Below are 15664 nucleotides of genomic sequence, written 5' to 3'. Positions count from 1 at the left end.
TAAATATATATATGTAAATACATGCAAATATTTAAAAAAAAATATGCTGTATGTGTGTATTTATTATATACATAATGTGCACAGTACACAAATATATTATGTAAACAAAAACATTTTGGATGCGATTAATCGTTTGACAGTACTAATGTATATACATATATTTATGTAGTTTGATATCTAAAAAAAATAAAAGTACAACATTCTATGTAATTTCTATGTAATTAATATTATCATAAGACTTAAAAATTTGGGGGGGAGGGGGATGCTATAAATTATTAAAATATTCTTGACATCTTGACAACTACCCGTACACTCTTTCTTTTTCATGATCGCTGTCTGGAATAACTGGCTGTGTTCAGAAAGGAATACTAGTCTACTAACAAGCACACTGTATACTGCAGACTATTTAAAAACACAAAGTGAAATAGTATGCATTATTCCATGTGTAAACCATATAAGGTTGTTTACATTTAAAGTCAAAGTATTTATGAATATGTCAGCCAGACCAAATTTTTAGTAAGAAAACTCAAACAAATTTTCAATCCATTCATCACACTAGAAAAGTGAAAGATCACGTTAAATGCATTGCATTGATGATTAACGTTATTCAGTGCAGTGTGCACAATTTGATAACTGTAGGTCATGCGATGCATGAAAAGCATACTGTGCACACTATACATTACTACATACTTAAGTACATACATAAGTAGTCTGATGGTTCTGTTCTAAACATAGTCATTTAATCAAAAATGTTTTCAGACAGTATTTTCTTCTGACATGGCTTCACAGCTTTCACAGTTTGAGACGCAGTGGTGATTCTGTGGTCACTCGGTTTAATTGTTGTCATTTATGTCGTATTATTGCATGTAAAGATGACAGCTGAATGTTTGTCATGTGCTTTTATTGGACCACTGAATAAATTAAAATCACCTTGATTTAAAAGACTAAATATTTGTTTTTGATTTCCCTTATTTAAGAAATAGTTCTAAATGTAGCATTACATCACTTGCTCAGCAAATATCTATTTCTTAAAAACATAGCCTGTCACCTCACAAGAAGTTAACTGATGGACTGGAGTGGTGTGGATTACTTGTGGATTATTGTGATGTTTTTATCAGCTGTTTGGACTCTCATTCTGACGGCACCCATTCACTGCAGAGCATCCATTGATGAGCAAGTGATGCAATGCTACATTTCTCCAAATCTTGGGTGACCCAAGGGTGAGGACATTCGTTTTTGGGTGAAATATTCCTCTAAGAATTGCAATTCAAATGCAACAGAAACACACAGAGTCTGACAGGTGTCTTAGATCGATGTTTTTAATCCTGTTATAACTGGTATGGAAATAAAAACACGTTGATCAATCTTCAGTATTTAAAGGGGTCATATGATGCGATTTCAATGGTTCCTTTCTCTTTGGAGTGTTACAAGCTCTTGGTGCATAAAGAAGATCTGTAAAATTGCAAAGACTAAAGTCTCAAACCTAAAGAGATATTCTTTATAAAAGTTAAGCGTCAACCACACCCTCCTAAAACAGCTCGTTCTAACACGCCCCACATCTCTACGTCACTATGTGGGAAGATAAGAGATAAAAGGCGTAACTTTTATTCTCTGTTGTCGCAGCTGCCATGTTGTGGAGTCACTGTGTGTTTCGTTGAAGTGAAACTTTGTTTGTTCTTCCAAAAGAGGACACAACTAGAAATCAGTGGTTAAGTTGTATTTCAACACTGTTCCAGAACAGTTCAACCCAAATATTCAGATGTGTGCAGTGCATTTTATGGAGGATGAGGACTGTTTCCTGAACCAGTAGCCTGCAATGCGTCTGTGGCACAGTGGCTCTTTCTATAAAGTTGGGTAGTTCAAACTTTGCAAGGACAGTTTGGCGCTTCTGACTCACAGCCTGTAAGCACGTTTTTTATATTTAAATAATTTGCCACTGATGATTCAAACATGTAGAGTAGGCTTGTTGTTTGTTGTTTCTCTGATCACAAATGCAGACATGGTTTTATGTTTACGCAGCGCGATACACAACACAACGCACAAAAAGACAGTATAAGTCATCATAATCAGTAATTATGTCCTCACTGGATGCTACAAATGTCTTGTTTGTAATGGGTTTTATTGGTTTGTCTCTTCTAGTGATGTCAGGTTCACGAACAAATCGTTCTATTTAACTGGATCTTCTCAGTGAACCGGTCGAACCAGTTCACCAAATCTAACTGAATCATTTGAAACAGTTCGCGTCTCCAGTACGCACTAATCCACAAAGTTATTCGGTTTATAAACGTGCCTTTCACTCCCTCTGATGCAAAATAAACCAGTATCCCGAGTTATTCAGTTACTCCTAACAGTACATTGACTGAACTGCTAAAAGAGAACCAATGATGGGATGTGCACGAGCAGAGCCGCTGGACTGAGCTGTGGAAAATAATGTGTTTTTTTAACCTTAAACAGCAAAAACACATTGCATTACACCAAATACACTAAATAATGTTCTTTTTAGCAGCATCATATGACCCCTTTAAAGGATAAAACATGATGCAAACAAAGAGGGTTAAAAACCTCCACATTCAGATTCGGTCCACATTCAAGAAGACATGCTCTCAAAACACACACACACACACACACAGAGAGAGAGCTAAAAACAGGAAGACATGCTGCTCACACATTCACACAACAGCACCATCCAGAATAAGGCCCCGTGACTCAAAAAGAGCTCCAGCACGTGCTCATTAATGCAAGTCATAAGTACAGACTCGCTAATTTGCTTTGCAGTGGCGTCATGGTTAAAAAAAAACAAAAAAAAAAAAAGAACCATAATAATAATAATAATAATGGCAACAATAATAATTATAAACATCCAACTTTCTGGTTACAGGCACATTTTAATATTCAAATAAAAGAAACCAGCTGGCACGGAGTTTAGCTTTAGGATATCAACTCTCGGCTATTGATTTGTCATAAAATAGACATTTTTCACTCTGTTTTAAATAAAATGAAAATGTTGACAAAAGAGCAGCTTAATAATAATAAAAAATAAAAGCTGTTCACTTTGTCATGACTAAAGTCCAACACACAATAAAATGCTGTTTGCCAAAAGAAGAAACGTATCAGTTTTCAAAATAAGAGTCTTTTGCGCTGCCTGTATCCATCAGCATCAACATCCTCCTTGATTTGTTAAAAAAAGAACCAGAATGAAACTGGCAACTTCAGTTCCTTTGGGATCAAATGCAGCAATCGCATTTAGTCGTATCTCCCAAACGGATGTATATTTTCTACATTTTCGAGATTTGCAATCTGTGCAGAGCACTATAAACGAGGTCAAATCAGGAGTTCTCAGCACCGTTTCACAAGTTAAAACAAACTCAGAAAACCAGATCTGATGGAAAAACAAAAGCACAGGTCAGTGAAATTCAACAAACTCCTCCAGGCTTTTGGGAATCTGGTCCCGATACAAGATCTGATGTTGTTGCACGGCGCGAGCCGCCAGGCATTTCAGACTCATCTTCATCTGCGTCTTCAGAAGGATTTCAGAAACGCCCGTTGTGCTCTTATCAAGCGGGGTCTTCTTTTGCTTGTTGGTCATGTCCGTATGAGCGCCGGCTTCGACGAGGCTGATGATGATGGCGTGGAGGGTCAAGAAGTCGCTGATGGGACGGTTGTACTGTACGATGAGGTGTAAAGGGCTGTTTCCTTCATGGTCCACGGCGTTCACCTGGGCTCCGCAGTCTATCAGCAGCTTGGTCACTTGTGCGTTTGGAAAACTGCACACATCGTTGGTGTGGAAGTCGTCTACTGGCGTACTAGAGCTAGCCGCTAGGTGCAAAAGCGACGAACCCTCTCGGGATCGTGGATCGAGGCGTATTAAGTCGTATATCTGTTTGTTTATACGCGCTCGTTCCTCTTCGCTGCACTGCGTTTTCGTAGAGATGCAAACCAGGTAGAGGAAAGTGAACAAGTTGGATTCGTAGCTGTCGGTGGCTGCCGGCAACTCCGCATCGGTGGTGGTTCGCAAGCGCTCCATGCTGCGGCGGATCTCTAGGACGCTGGCGCGCAAAACATGTTCAACGTCCGATGCGCGGACCGGCTCCTTCAAGTGGACCATTTGCGAGAACACTTGCGCAAATCTCAGGAGGTCTTTATGCGTGTTGCGGTTTCCTTGTTGGCGTAGATGCAAGGCGTGCAGCCAGAGTTTGATGCACTGTTCGAACTCCATGTTGTCGGCGTAGACCGCGCCACGATATATTATGGGATGCGACACGTCTATGTTATCTGCACCCAGAATTCGTTCGCGAATCATAAGGCCTTCCATGTGTAGTGCATCCCGGTCGTGTCGAATGGCCTCTAAGTCTTGCAAATTCCGGCACTCGTCCCTCCCTCCGTACGCCACAACAGGAGACGGCAATTCTTTGGCGATAACCCTCTCAGGATTGCGAAATCGCTCCAGCATTGCGAGGTACAAGTAGTGGTAAGTCTTAAGAATGTCGTAATTCTCACGGTCGTTGGCGAAAGACGCTCCAAGCAGTTCCAATGCCTCAATGCGGCTATGAACATCGCAATCCGCATGCGACAGCAGTAGCTCTACGACGTCCGCCTTGCAGCTTTCCGCCGCCACTTTCAGTGGTGACATGCCATGTCCGTTAACCACCATAGCTGCTTGGCATCGTACCAGCTCCTTCACGATATCCAGATGCCCGGCTTCTGCGGCAAAGTGCAGCGCAGTGGCCCCGCAGTGAGCTTTGGCATTAGGATCCGCATTGCGCCCCAGCAGGAAGTAAACAACGTCGGTGTGGCCCTTGTAAGCGGCGATCATCAAACAAGTGTTGCCGTACTTATTGGCAATGCTGATGTTGGCCTTGTGCTCAACGAGATACCGTACGATGTCCAGCCGGCCGTCGAAGCACGCAGCTCTGAGGGGGGTGGAGTTTGTGAGGGTGGTGTGATTCACATTGGCGTTGTGCGAAACCAGCAAACGCACCACTTCAAAATGCCCAGCGCCAGCTGCACACCAAAGAGCCGTGGCCCCATCAATAATATACCTACAAGAGTGAAAGATGCGTCAGCAATGGCATTGTGAAACACAGGGCTCTTCTGGAATAGTCATACAATAATGACATTTCTGCCAGCGTTTACTCGTTAAATTTAAATTTGTTCCAAATTTCACAATTTTAACTGCTCACAAGCACAATACAACAGTAACATTTGTAAGGTTTACATGAATCAAAAATATAATTTCTGACCTACAAAAAAAAATGAATCACATAGCGTAAAGTTTAAAGAAAATAATTTACTACAACGCTCAAACTTGTCGTGATGCTTCTTCATGCGCCATATTTGAATGAACTCCAGCATGAATTAAAATTTTCAATGGATAATGACTTAAATTTGGGTCTGTTCCTCACACAAAGAAATTATATGACTTCAGAAGACTTAAAATACATCATAAAAGACATTATTGGCGATCTCCTAAAATTACTTTAATTGCATGAAAAAAATCTACTAAATGTCTCTTTTCATACTCCACATAAAGTAAATCATACTGGTTTGGACATGTATCATCAACTTGAAGGGCAGTTAAAAAAAAATGACATTAATATTTACTTTGTTTAGGGGGAAACGCATTTTATTACATAGTGAAAACTCGCTTCTGATTAGTCAATCACCGTATTCAGCGGTCTAATTTTCGCTGTTATCAGTCCGCTCATTCAGGGAACTGAAACGGCGCTACTTTGTCTCATATCACTCCGCGGACTCCCGCTCTTTTTATTTCATACGCCATTTTTCCGTTTCAGTTATCGATTGTTGTAAATTTACCTCAGAGAATATAAGTGTTAATTTTATAGTAATTGGTGCCAGCCCGATTATTTTGTACATTGTAATTGATTACTACTTCTTAGTGAAAACTCTAGGACAATATACAGGTAAGATTACAACATAATTTTCAATTTAATCAATGAAGTGTGTATACGAGTAACCTTAACCGTGTAAATTAATAGTACACATAATATACAGTCAGCGACTGTATCGCTTACATAATCAGTGTACAGACACAGTGTATAAAAAATAAACAACTCACCCGTCAAATCTGACAGTCCCGGTCTGTTCGGTGTCCACTTTATAATGGTCCAGAAGCAGCCGGACCACCTTGTCGTGTCCGTTCCGGGCAGCAATGATGAGCGGTGTGGACCTCTGTCCGGCCTCCTGGGTCACGTACTCCAGCAGGTATCGGGTCTGGACGCCGGAGTGGTTCAGGAGCAGGGCGGCCAGGGTCAGGACTCGCCCCTCGCTGGCCGCTTTGTGAACATACCGGGCCAGGGACTCCAACCGGGCCAGAGCCGGTACCTCCGCCATCTGTGCAAGATTCGCCCGCTGATCTCAGAGCAGATCAATCCGCCTCCCATTAAAACCCCCTGCCTGAGCTCTACAGCTCATATATGAGGCACATAGAGAGTCTCCGCCGGACCACCTGACATGATCGCTGACCTCTATCACAAACACCGGGTTATATGATCTACTAATACGACTCTTTCAGTCTGACTAACTTACTGAATTTCTGATACTGTAACCGAAATTATGATATTGTGTAGTCTGTTCAGTTCAAGTCGGAATTCTCTTTCACTTCTGAACGAAGCGGGTATCCTCGGCCCATTCCTTCAGTTTTATGCCTCGGTTTGTTCTGATTCCAGTCCTGAGTCCCTCTGCGATAATCACCGCCGATCACTTCAGCGGAACGAATCCAGATTTCACCGATAAATCCGAATCAAAGCTCAAATCTGCGCTAAACGCGTTTGTGTCTTTCACCTCTGCCAGTTGCGACGCCCGGAAATGAAGTCAGCAATAATAGGAAGTGCGACACTGGGGATTCTAGAACGCTTTTTCGAAATAAAAGTCCCATAAAATAAAATGAAAAACCAATAAATTATAATTGTAATAATTAATCCCAAAAAAAATAAAAAAAATACTATGGTAAAACCTGACCGAGGAAAACCGTATTTTCCATATATGGTACAATTTGATACATAAAATAACTATTAGTGTATAATATACTATAATTTATGTGTGTGTTTAGATGTTCTCCGTCAATGTCAGAAACCTAGACCAAATTACAAACAATAATGTGGATATGAAAATATTTAATATGCGTAATAAACAAATAAAAAAAAAAATACCAACAATTAATCCCAATAAAATAACATGGTAAAAATTGACTAAGGTAACCACAGTTTCCATATGATATAATATCATACATTATTTATTATATCTATTTAACAAACTATTGGTGTGTGTGTGTGTGTGTGTGTGTGTGTGTGTGTGTGTGTGTGTGTGTGTGTGTGTGTGTGTGTGTGTGTGTAAGATTTGCTTTATGTGTTTGTTTAGAAGTTTTCTACAATGTCAGAAGCCTGGATCCAATCCCAAAAAAATGGATCTAAAAATATGTATATATTTACACATTACTGGACAATAGATAATATAAAATTAATAAATAAACAGTAATAAATATATTTAGTTAATAAATGTTAGTGCTGTCAAACGATTAATCACATCCAAAATAAGTTTTTGTTTACATAATATTAGTGTGCGTACTGTGTATATTTATTATAGTATATATAAATACACACACACATGCATGTATATATTTAAGAAAAATATATTATGTTTATATATTAAATATATTTATCTGTAATATAAATTAAATTAATATAAATATATACATGTAAATATTTTCAAAATATATACTTATGTGTATGTGTGTGTATTTATATATACTATAATAAATACACACAGTATGCACACTAATATTATGTAAACAAAAACTTATTTTGGATGTGATTAATCATTTGACATTTTTTTTTCTAGGGACACATAGTGCAGTATATTCAACAGAAATATTAAATCCTGAAACATGTCATGCGTCTACAAAGGGAGGGGTTTGGATTAAAGGTTTATCAACCGCACCAACTATAAAGGCTCTCACAGAACCTAATCTTTCAGGATTGACGAGCTTTAATTATTTATTTGTTTTCCTAACTACTAACGTTTTTATTTAGTTATGTGTGTTTTGTTTTATTTTATTCGACTTTATGAATAAGCATGTATTTCTATAAATAGTCAGAAGTCAGTGTGTAGAGCTGATGTATTTGGTCTGAATTATAGGGCTGGACAGTCACATCTTCTCGTGTTACACCTGCCATGAGTGTCCTGCAGCTTTACAAGTCTTACAAGGCATTTTACCCCTGCTGGCTGAGGTCAGAGGTCATTCACGGGATCGTCTGCCTCCTGTGCGGCTGAAAGCAGAAAATCTTCATGGTGCCGCTGAAATCCCACCCGTCATGCGCAAGAGGCAAAACTGTGCCATGCATGCTGCCTTCCTGACCAGGTTTGAAACTTTTCATATTGTGGATTTTTATACCACATACTAAAAGCTTTGTAAACAATTCAGATGCATTGTAAAAGATCCATTAAGTGCATATGAGCAGCTGGTATTTGTCTTAAAAGTATATCTAACAATTACACACACACACACATGTATGTATATATAAGAATATACTTATATATAGACATATTAATATTTAAATATAAAAAATGTGTCAAATGATTAAATATTTATTTCAAATCACTTTTAATATATTCATGGATATATATTTAAATATTAAAAAAAAAAAGTGTGCTTGGATTGGGTTGAATCCACCTTAGAATCACATTCAAAAGCCAAAAGCTCTTTGATGCCTCCCAAAACCCCTGCAGCCGGAGATATTGCACTGGGATCTGAGGGAAACAAATCGGATGAGATTAAAGTGCGTTTCCCACGGCGGTCCATGAGACGCTTTCCACGTTTTCTTGATCTGTAAATGGAGGAAGAGTCTGGATGCGTCTCAAACCATCATCATTACACTCGCACTCTTTAGTTTAATGTTTTTAGGTCATGAATTTGTGATTTTGACCAACACTAAGTATTTATCTTAAACTCTTCACGCTTCTAGAGTGAGTTCTGCACCAGGCTTATTATAATCAAGTGAAACTAAATGTTATTTGAAATTAAAAGGTACTTTAACTGGAATAAATTGAAATAGGTATTTTTTTAAATGTAAGAATATATACTTTTAAAAAACTAGCAACTAAAAATGAAAAAAATAAATCACATAGACAGTAAAAAATTAACATAAAATGACTGAAACTTTAACTAAAATTAAAATGAAAACATAATTTTAATAAAACCTATAATAGTAGCTCTATAACACTTCCTTTTTTTTTTTTACAAATCTAATTTATATTTTTGCAATGCACAGTTTGAATGTGATCTTGAATATTGTTGATTGTGTTGTCCTCTGATGTGGCATTAGCTCCTTCATCCTCATATCAACAATTCCATTAAAACTGATTTGTGCTCCAGCATCTGGTCCACGGTGCAAAGTCAGCATGAAAGTCACACAACGGGAGAAAGAATTAAAGTGACATAACCAGAGTGAGACAGATGGACATAAATAAATGAAAAATATTTGCCAGATGGTCTGGGAAACACACATCAGGGCCTGACATCTGATAGACGCTGCTAAAAGTGTGACTTTAATGACCTCAGGCATATTTCTCATTATGATTTTATATTTGTCTCATGATGTCATGTCCTCTTGACAGACACGGCTCGAGGGAGACGGACTCGTGTCTGAGGAAAGCTCAGTTCCACGTGGACCTCTGGTGTTATTTCACCCTCCAGAACTGGCTGCTGGACTTCGGCAGGACTTTAGCCATGGTATCAAAATAACATTAAATAAGCTTCACATTGTTTTATTAAACAGAGATCTGAAAACAATCAAAACCTTTACATTTATACATAATAAATAAAATAAAATAAAAAAACATTTTTGTGCAAAACTCATTATTTGACAGCATCCCATGGGCAATGATACTTTTGTGTAATTGTGATAATAATTATAGTTTTTATTAATATTTTGAATTAGTGTTTATTTTATATTTTCATTTTCCTGTTAATTTTACCTTTTTTTCATTTATAAATATTTTATACACAACAAGAAGTTTTTTAACGATTATTTCAAGTAACAGTTGTTGTTTTTTTACTTATGAAAACAATTTATCAATATTTTAGTAAAGAAAAGGTGGATGTTTTGAGTGGTTATTTATAATTAATATTTTCACTGTATAGAGATAATTCACTTTCTTTACGTGCAATAACATATTTTTTAAAAGTATTTTACTGTAAAACTGCACGTATTGTTAAATATAATATACGCTGTAGTTTTGTATTTTGTAAGGCAAACTGAAAGCCAATTTTTACATAATTTTTTTCTTTCCAATAATTCTTATTTTTTTACACTGCATACATTTGCTACACCTTTCCTTGCATAATGAACAGTTTACAAATTTATTAAAGCACATGCATTAATTCTTTCACACAAAATGTTTCATTTCAGCTGTAATGTAGTTTTTCCTCACTATTTCGTAAGGTAAATTGAAAGCCAGTTAAAAGGTTTTACTTTTTTTTTTTTTGCATACATTTGTTGAAAAAAAAAAGATAATAATAATTTAAGCAGTTACACCTCTCCTTGTGTATTATTGAGTAGTTTATAATTTTATTAAAACGCTTGTGTTAATTCTCTGGCAAAAAAATGTTTTATTTAAGCTGTAAGGTGCCTAAAATCACTGATGTTTGATTCTTTTTCTGTGGGTTTCTTTAGATCTTTTGTCCTTTGGCGTGGTTTCCTTTGAATAAACCCAGTGCCGGTGACTATTTCCACATGCTGTACAACATCACAACACCCTTCCTGCTGCTCAAGGTGAGTTTATTATTATGAAGCAGGTCAACAATTGCGGTTACACCTATTTTTAGGCCCCACACCTTCGCTAAGCCCCACCCCTTTTCAAATTGCAACGCACTGGACCAAGATGTATTACACTTCCAGGATGGATGGCTGATGTTTTGGGCATGGCTGCTTTCGGTAAGGTTGGACACTTTGTCAGTGTCATATTTGTCGATGTGAGGCTCAGACGTTTTATTATAAAGCTCACAGAGCAAAACCAGCTCAGAAGGAGGTGATATTTATGACCTCAGCCGCTACATGTCGCTGAAATGATGTATCACCCCAAACCTGTTGGAAATGAACAACTCTCGGACCTTTAAATCTGAGGAAATATCCGGCAGAGGCTTCTGCAGTCCTTTGTCTTCTTGGATGAACTGAAGATTTCTCTGCGTCTCAAAGAACTGTGAAAGAACAATGCATGCATCCGGAAATCTGTGAGGATATTCTTAGCAGGTCAGTGTTGAAGAAATGCTTTTGCAGTTTTGCAGCAAAAGCTTATGGACGTGTTTGTAATAAAAGTCCAGATCTGAATCAGATCATTCACTAACTTGCACCCAATCCGCGATCCGACTGGAGCACTTTGAATCAGTGAGTCATTTTGTGAACGCAGTTGTAGCATCCCTGTTCTCAACTCTTAGCATTTCGGAGTATATTGTCTCATGCAATGTTCTGTTCCAGCTCATAGAGCGAAGCCCGAAGACGTTGCCTTGCTCCGCTGTCTACCTGTGCATCATCACGTTTGTGATGGGTGCCAGTGTACACCTGGTGGGAGAGTCCATCAACCACCGGCTCCTGCTCAGCGGATACCAGCTGCACCTGAGCGTCAGAGAAAACCCCATCATGAAGAGCCTCACACCACAAACTCTGGTATAATCTAGCACTCTTTATTCACATTACACTGTTTATTAAGATTTTGAATTCACTTTTTATTTTTTTAGTTTTCATTGTCATTTTAGTTTAAGATTTAGAAATTAATTTTGTTTTGGTTTTGACATTTTTAGTGGTTTTTGTTTTTATTTAAAATATTTAATTTAGCTTTATTTTTTATTTCATTTACATTTCTTGTTTTTAAGTTTTTCAACTAATATATTTTTTACTTTATTTCAGCCTTATAGTAGTCAGTTATTATAGTTAGCTAGTTAGAGTTATTATATTAAACTTTGTTACCTGAAATAAAAATAATAAATACTGAAATAAACTCATTTTTATTTAGTTTAACTTAATGTATTAAAGTAACAAAAACTAAAACTGAAATAAAAGTTATATAGACATTTAAAAAAAAATAACACAAAAATGACTAAAACTTTTAAGTTATGAAAATATATAAATGAAAACATTTAAAATAATAATAAAAAATAAAATTATAATAAAATCTCAATTATACTAAAATACTAAAAGATTTCAAATAGAAAAAAAATATTTTAATAGTTTTCATTGTAAATAACAATAACGGCAGCTTTGTTTTGTGGTGGGCAAACAATATTTTGTGAATGTATAAATCAGATTTCTGTGTGTTTTCTGACAGGTTGACTCGTTTGAGTTGTTGCAGTATTATGATGAAAGTCTGGCTCACTGCATGTGGTAAGCTGTGAAATATTCTGCAAACATTCAGCATTTCACTGCTGATTTACTTCAGACTAGTTAACCCGATTACTTTGAAAATCATAGAAACATTCTTATCAGAAGATACTTTAAACAGAAATGTGCAGTTAATAATTTCATCAAATAATTTGAATTCATTATTTTGTACAAAACGTTCTATTTCAGCACAAGGTGTCTCAAAATCACTCTATATTTTCATTTCTTTTCAGGTGTGTTCCTCTATTTCTCATCCTGTTCCTGTATTTCACTGGCTGTTTCACTATTGTCCAAGCAGAGCAGACGATGCCCATCTCCGCTTGGCTTCTACTGGCTCCAAGTGGCCTTTACTACTGGTCAGTTTATCAGTGTTTGACTCTTCATTATCCACCTCAACTCAACTCTCCTTTCCAGATCAGAATTATTTATAAAGTCGGCCCTTAAAGAAAGAACAGCGTGTGCCGTATCGTGTGTTGTGCTGCGGGAATGAGCTCCAGTGTCACACGTTAGCTTTGTTTCCAGGCTGTGTTTACACTTGTTTACACCAGTTGAAAAAAAAATCAACTCATCAGAGCGAGACACCGCAGGTGAATAGAATAAAACTTTTATAGATATCTCCATCCCATCTAACAGAGAATGTTCTTTTATGAACAAATCTAAATAGAATGTTTGTTCAAAGTTATCTGGTCTTTAAACTTTAAGTTCTTGAAACATTAGCTTTTTAAGTTTTCATGTAGCTGAGCTGGAACTAAAATGAATGAATTGCTCTCTACTCTTCACAGGTATCTTGTGACAGAAGGACAAATTTTCATCCCGTTCATCTTCACTTTTTTTGCAATGATGGCTACAGTCGTGCATCAGAAGCGCAGAGGTTTTGTGCCGGACGGTAACGGACTCTTCCTGCTCTACAGTTTTTCTCTGTCTCTTGTGTTAGTGACCGTCTGGGTCGCCTGTCTGTGGAATGACCAGGTGTTACGGAGGAAATATCCAGGAGTGATGTATATACCAGAGCCGTGGGCCGTCTACACACTGCACCTCAGAGACAAACAGGTGCCACTCGCAGACTGACAGTGCAGATCAGTATGACTGCTTTTATCAAGAGGACTTGCACTGCAGCCATAAACTCTTCATTTATATGCTTATTTGTACTAAAATGAGGAAAAGTAACTGTCACGTTGCACCTTCAAAAATGGACTTCCTATGAATTTCTGGAAAAAATTGTGCACCGAGTGTGTGGCTTGTGTTTAGATGAATGAAAAGAGTCCATTTCCATCAGCCCAAGTCATTCAATTAACTATTCTATTCTAGATTTGTAATATATTTTTCTTTTATTTCATTTTAAGACAAAATAGCATTACTAAAAAGTGTTGTTAACAAACTGACATTTCTTCTTTTTGATTTGTTGAAGGATTCTTGAAGAAACAAACAATGTATGTTCTACCTCAATGTGTAAAGGTTTTCCCCTGTGTAAAATAATTTTTCTGAAGATACTTTTAATTTTCATTTTTTCCATAGTGTATAATATTTTTATATTTTTTATAACAATAATTATATATATGGGAAACACACATCAGTCAGTTTATGTGTATACGGCAGAAATGTTCAGAAAAATCAATAAAAGACGTAAACAAACAGACGATTAACACTATTAACAGCAATTATGCAATCAAACTTATAGTAAAATGTGGTAGTTCTGTATGTTGTCTCTGGGTTAGCATCATCTAAGGTCCTCTGAGGGGCTGGCATCATCTCTTCTCAGGTGTTCTGGATCCAGACTGGAGCTTGTGTAAATCCTAGTTACCACGGGATGTAAATCCCGTGGCAAAGCAGAGAAGCAAAATAGAGACATAATTAGCATAGCTGCTGTTCCAGCCAAGTAAAATTAATAAGTTTAACCCAAGCTAAAGAATAATAATGCACATTTGATCGGATATAACTGCAGCCCAAAATTATGAGATGCATTATTTGAATGCTTGGCCAAAGAGATGTGTTTTTAATCTAGGTTTAAACAGAGAGAGTGTGTCTGAGCCCCGAACATTATCAGGAAGGTTATTCCAGAGTTTGGGAGCCAAATGCGAAAAAGCTCTACCTCCTTTAGTGTACTTTGTTATCCTAGGTACTATCAAAAGTCCAGCGTTTTGTGACCTTAGGGAGCGTGATTGATTGTTGTGTGGTAGAAGACTAGTTAGGTATGCAGGAGTTTATTATTACTTGCCTTATAAGTAAGTAATAATATTTTGTAACTGATACGGAACTTAATCGGTAGCCAGTGCAGAGACTGTAGTATTGGGGTAATATGATCATATTTTCTTGACCTGGTAAGGACTCTAGGCCGCTGCATTTTGGACTACCTGTAGCTTGTTTATTGAGGATGCAGGACAACCACCTAGCAGTGCATTACAATAGTCCAGTCTAGAGGTCATGAATGCATGAACTAGCTTTTCTGCATCAGGAACAAGTAACATGTTTCGTAGCTTGGCAATGTTTCTAAGATGGAAGAATGCTGTTTTTGTAACATGGGAAATATGATTTTCAAAAGGCAAGTTACTGTCTAATATAACACCCAGATTTTTTACAGTAGAGGAAGTAACAGTACATCCGTCTAATTGCAAATTGTAATCTACGAGATTCTGTGTAATGTTGTTTGGTCCGATAAGTAATATCTCTGTCTTATCTGAATTTAATAGAAGAAAATTATTGGTCATCCAATCTTTTACATTTTTAACACACTCTGTTAGCTTAGATAATTTAGAAGCTTCATCTGGTCTTGTCGAGATATAAAGTTGAGTATCATCAGCATAACAGTGGAAACTAATCCCGTATTTTCTAATGATATTACCAAGGGGCAACATGTATATTGAAAATAGCAGAGGACCTAGGACAGATCCTTGTGGCACTCCATATTTTACTGGTGATAAATGAGATGACTCCCTGTTTAACTAAACATAGTGGTAGCTATCGGACAGGTAGGATCTAAACCATCTTAAAGCCTGCCCTTGGATACCTGTATAGTTTTGAATATATATATATATATTAGATTATTTATGAAGTAATAAAAATAGAAATCCAAAATACCTTCTGTAAAAACCTGATAATGTATGCTAATTAGTGCATATCTAATAAAGTTTTCAAAAAATAATAATAATAATAAATAACCTTTCAGAAAAGGTTTATTACAACTACTACAGTCTTACTGTAGTAATCGACTGCGGTCTGGGGAAGTGTTATTTATTAATTTGTTAATTTTACCCCATTCTTCTGTGACGTCTTTC

The 15664-nt window shown here is 36.9% G+C and overlaps 2 protein-coding genes across 2 annotated transcripts; one reads left to right on the top strand and one right to left on the bottom strand.

Annotated features, from left to right (window-relative positions):
- Positions 1–2803: 2803 nt before the first annotated feature.
- fem1b (fem-1 homolog b) lies at positions 2804–6852 on the bottom strand. Its single transcript, XM_042752921.1, has 2 exons — positions 6077–6852; positions 2804–5039 (listed from the first exon to the last, which is right to left on the bottom strand). The coding sequence occupies exons 1-2, from the start codon at positions 6349–6351 to the stop codon at positions 3404–3406; spliced, it is 1911 nt and encodes a 636-aa protein (XP_042608855.1). The 5' UTR covers positions 6352–6852; the 3' UTR covers positions 2804–3403.
- On the top strand, positions 5760–13982 carry cln6b (CLN6 transmembrane ER protein b). The gene is made up of 8 exons (XM_042752922.1): positions 5760–5921; positions 8155–8377; positions 9634–9748; positions 10692–10790; positions 11493–11681; positions 12340–12395; positions 12626–12748; positions 13175–13982. The coding sequence occupies exons 2-8, from the start codon at positions 8331–8333 to the stop codon at positions 13458–13460; spliced, it is 915 nt and encodes a 304-aa protein (XP_042608856.1). The 5' UTR covers positions 5760–5921; positions 8155–8330; the 3' UTR covers positions 13461–13982.
- Positions 13983–15664: the final 1682 nt, after the last annotated feature.

This window comes from Cyprinus carpio, chromosome B25 (assembly GCF_018340385.1).
Source record: "Cyprinus carpio isolate SPL01 chromosome B25, ASM1834038v1, whole genome shotgun sequence".
In the NCBI taxonomy this organism is placed as follows: domain Eukaryota; kingdom Metazoa; phylum Chordata; class Actinopteri; order Cypriniformes; family Cyprinidae; genus Cyprinus; species Cyprinus carpio.
The sequence above is the reverse complement of the archived record's forward strand: the minus strand, read 5'-3'. Positions and strand labels throughout refer to the sequence as shown.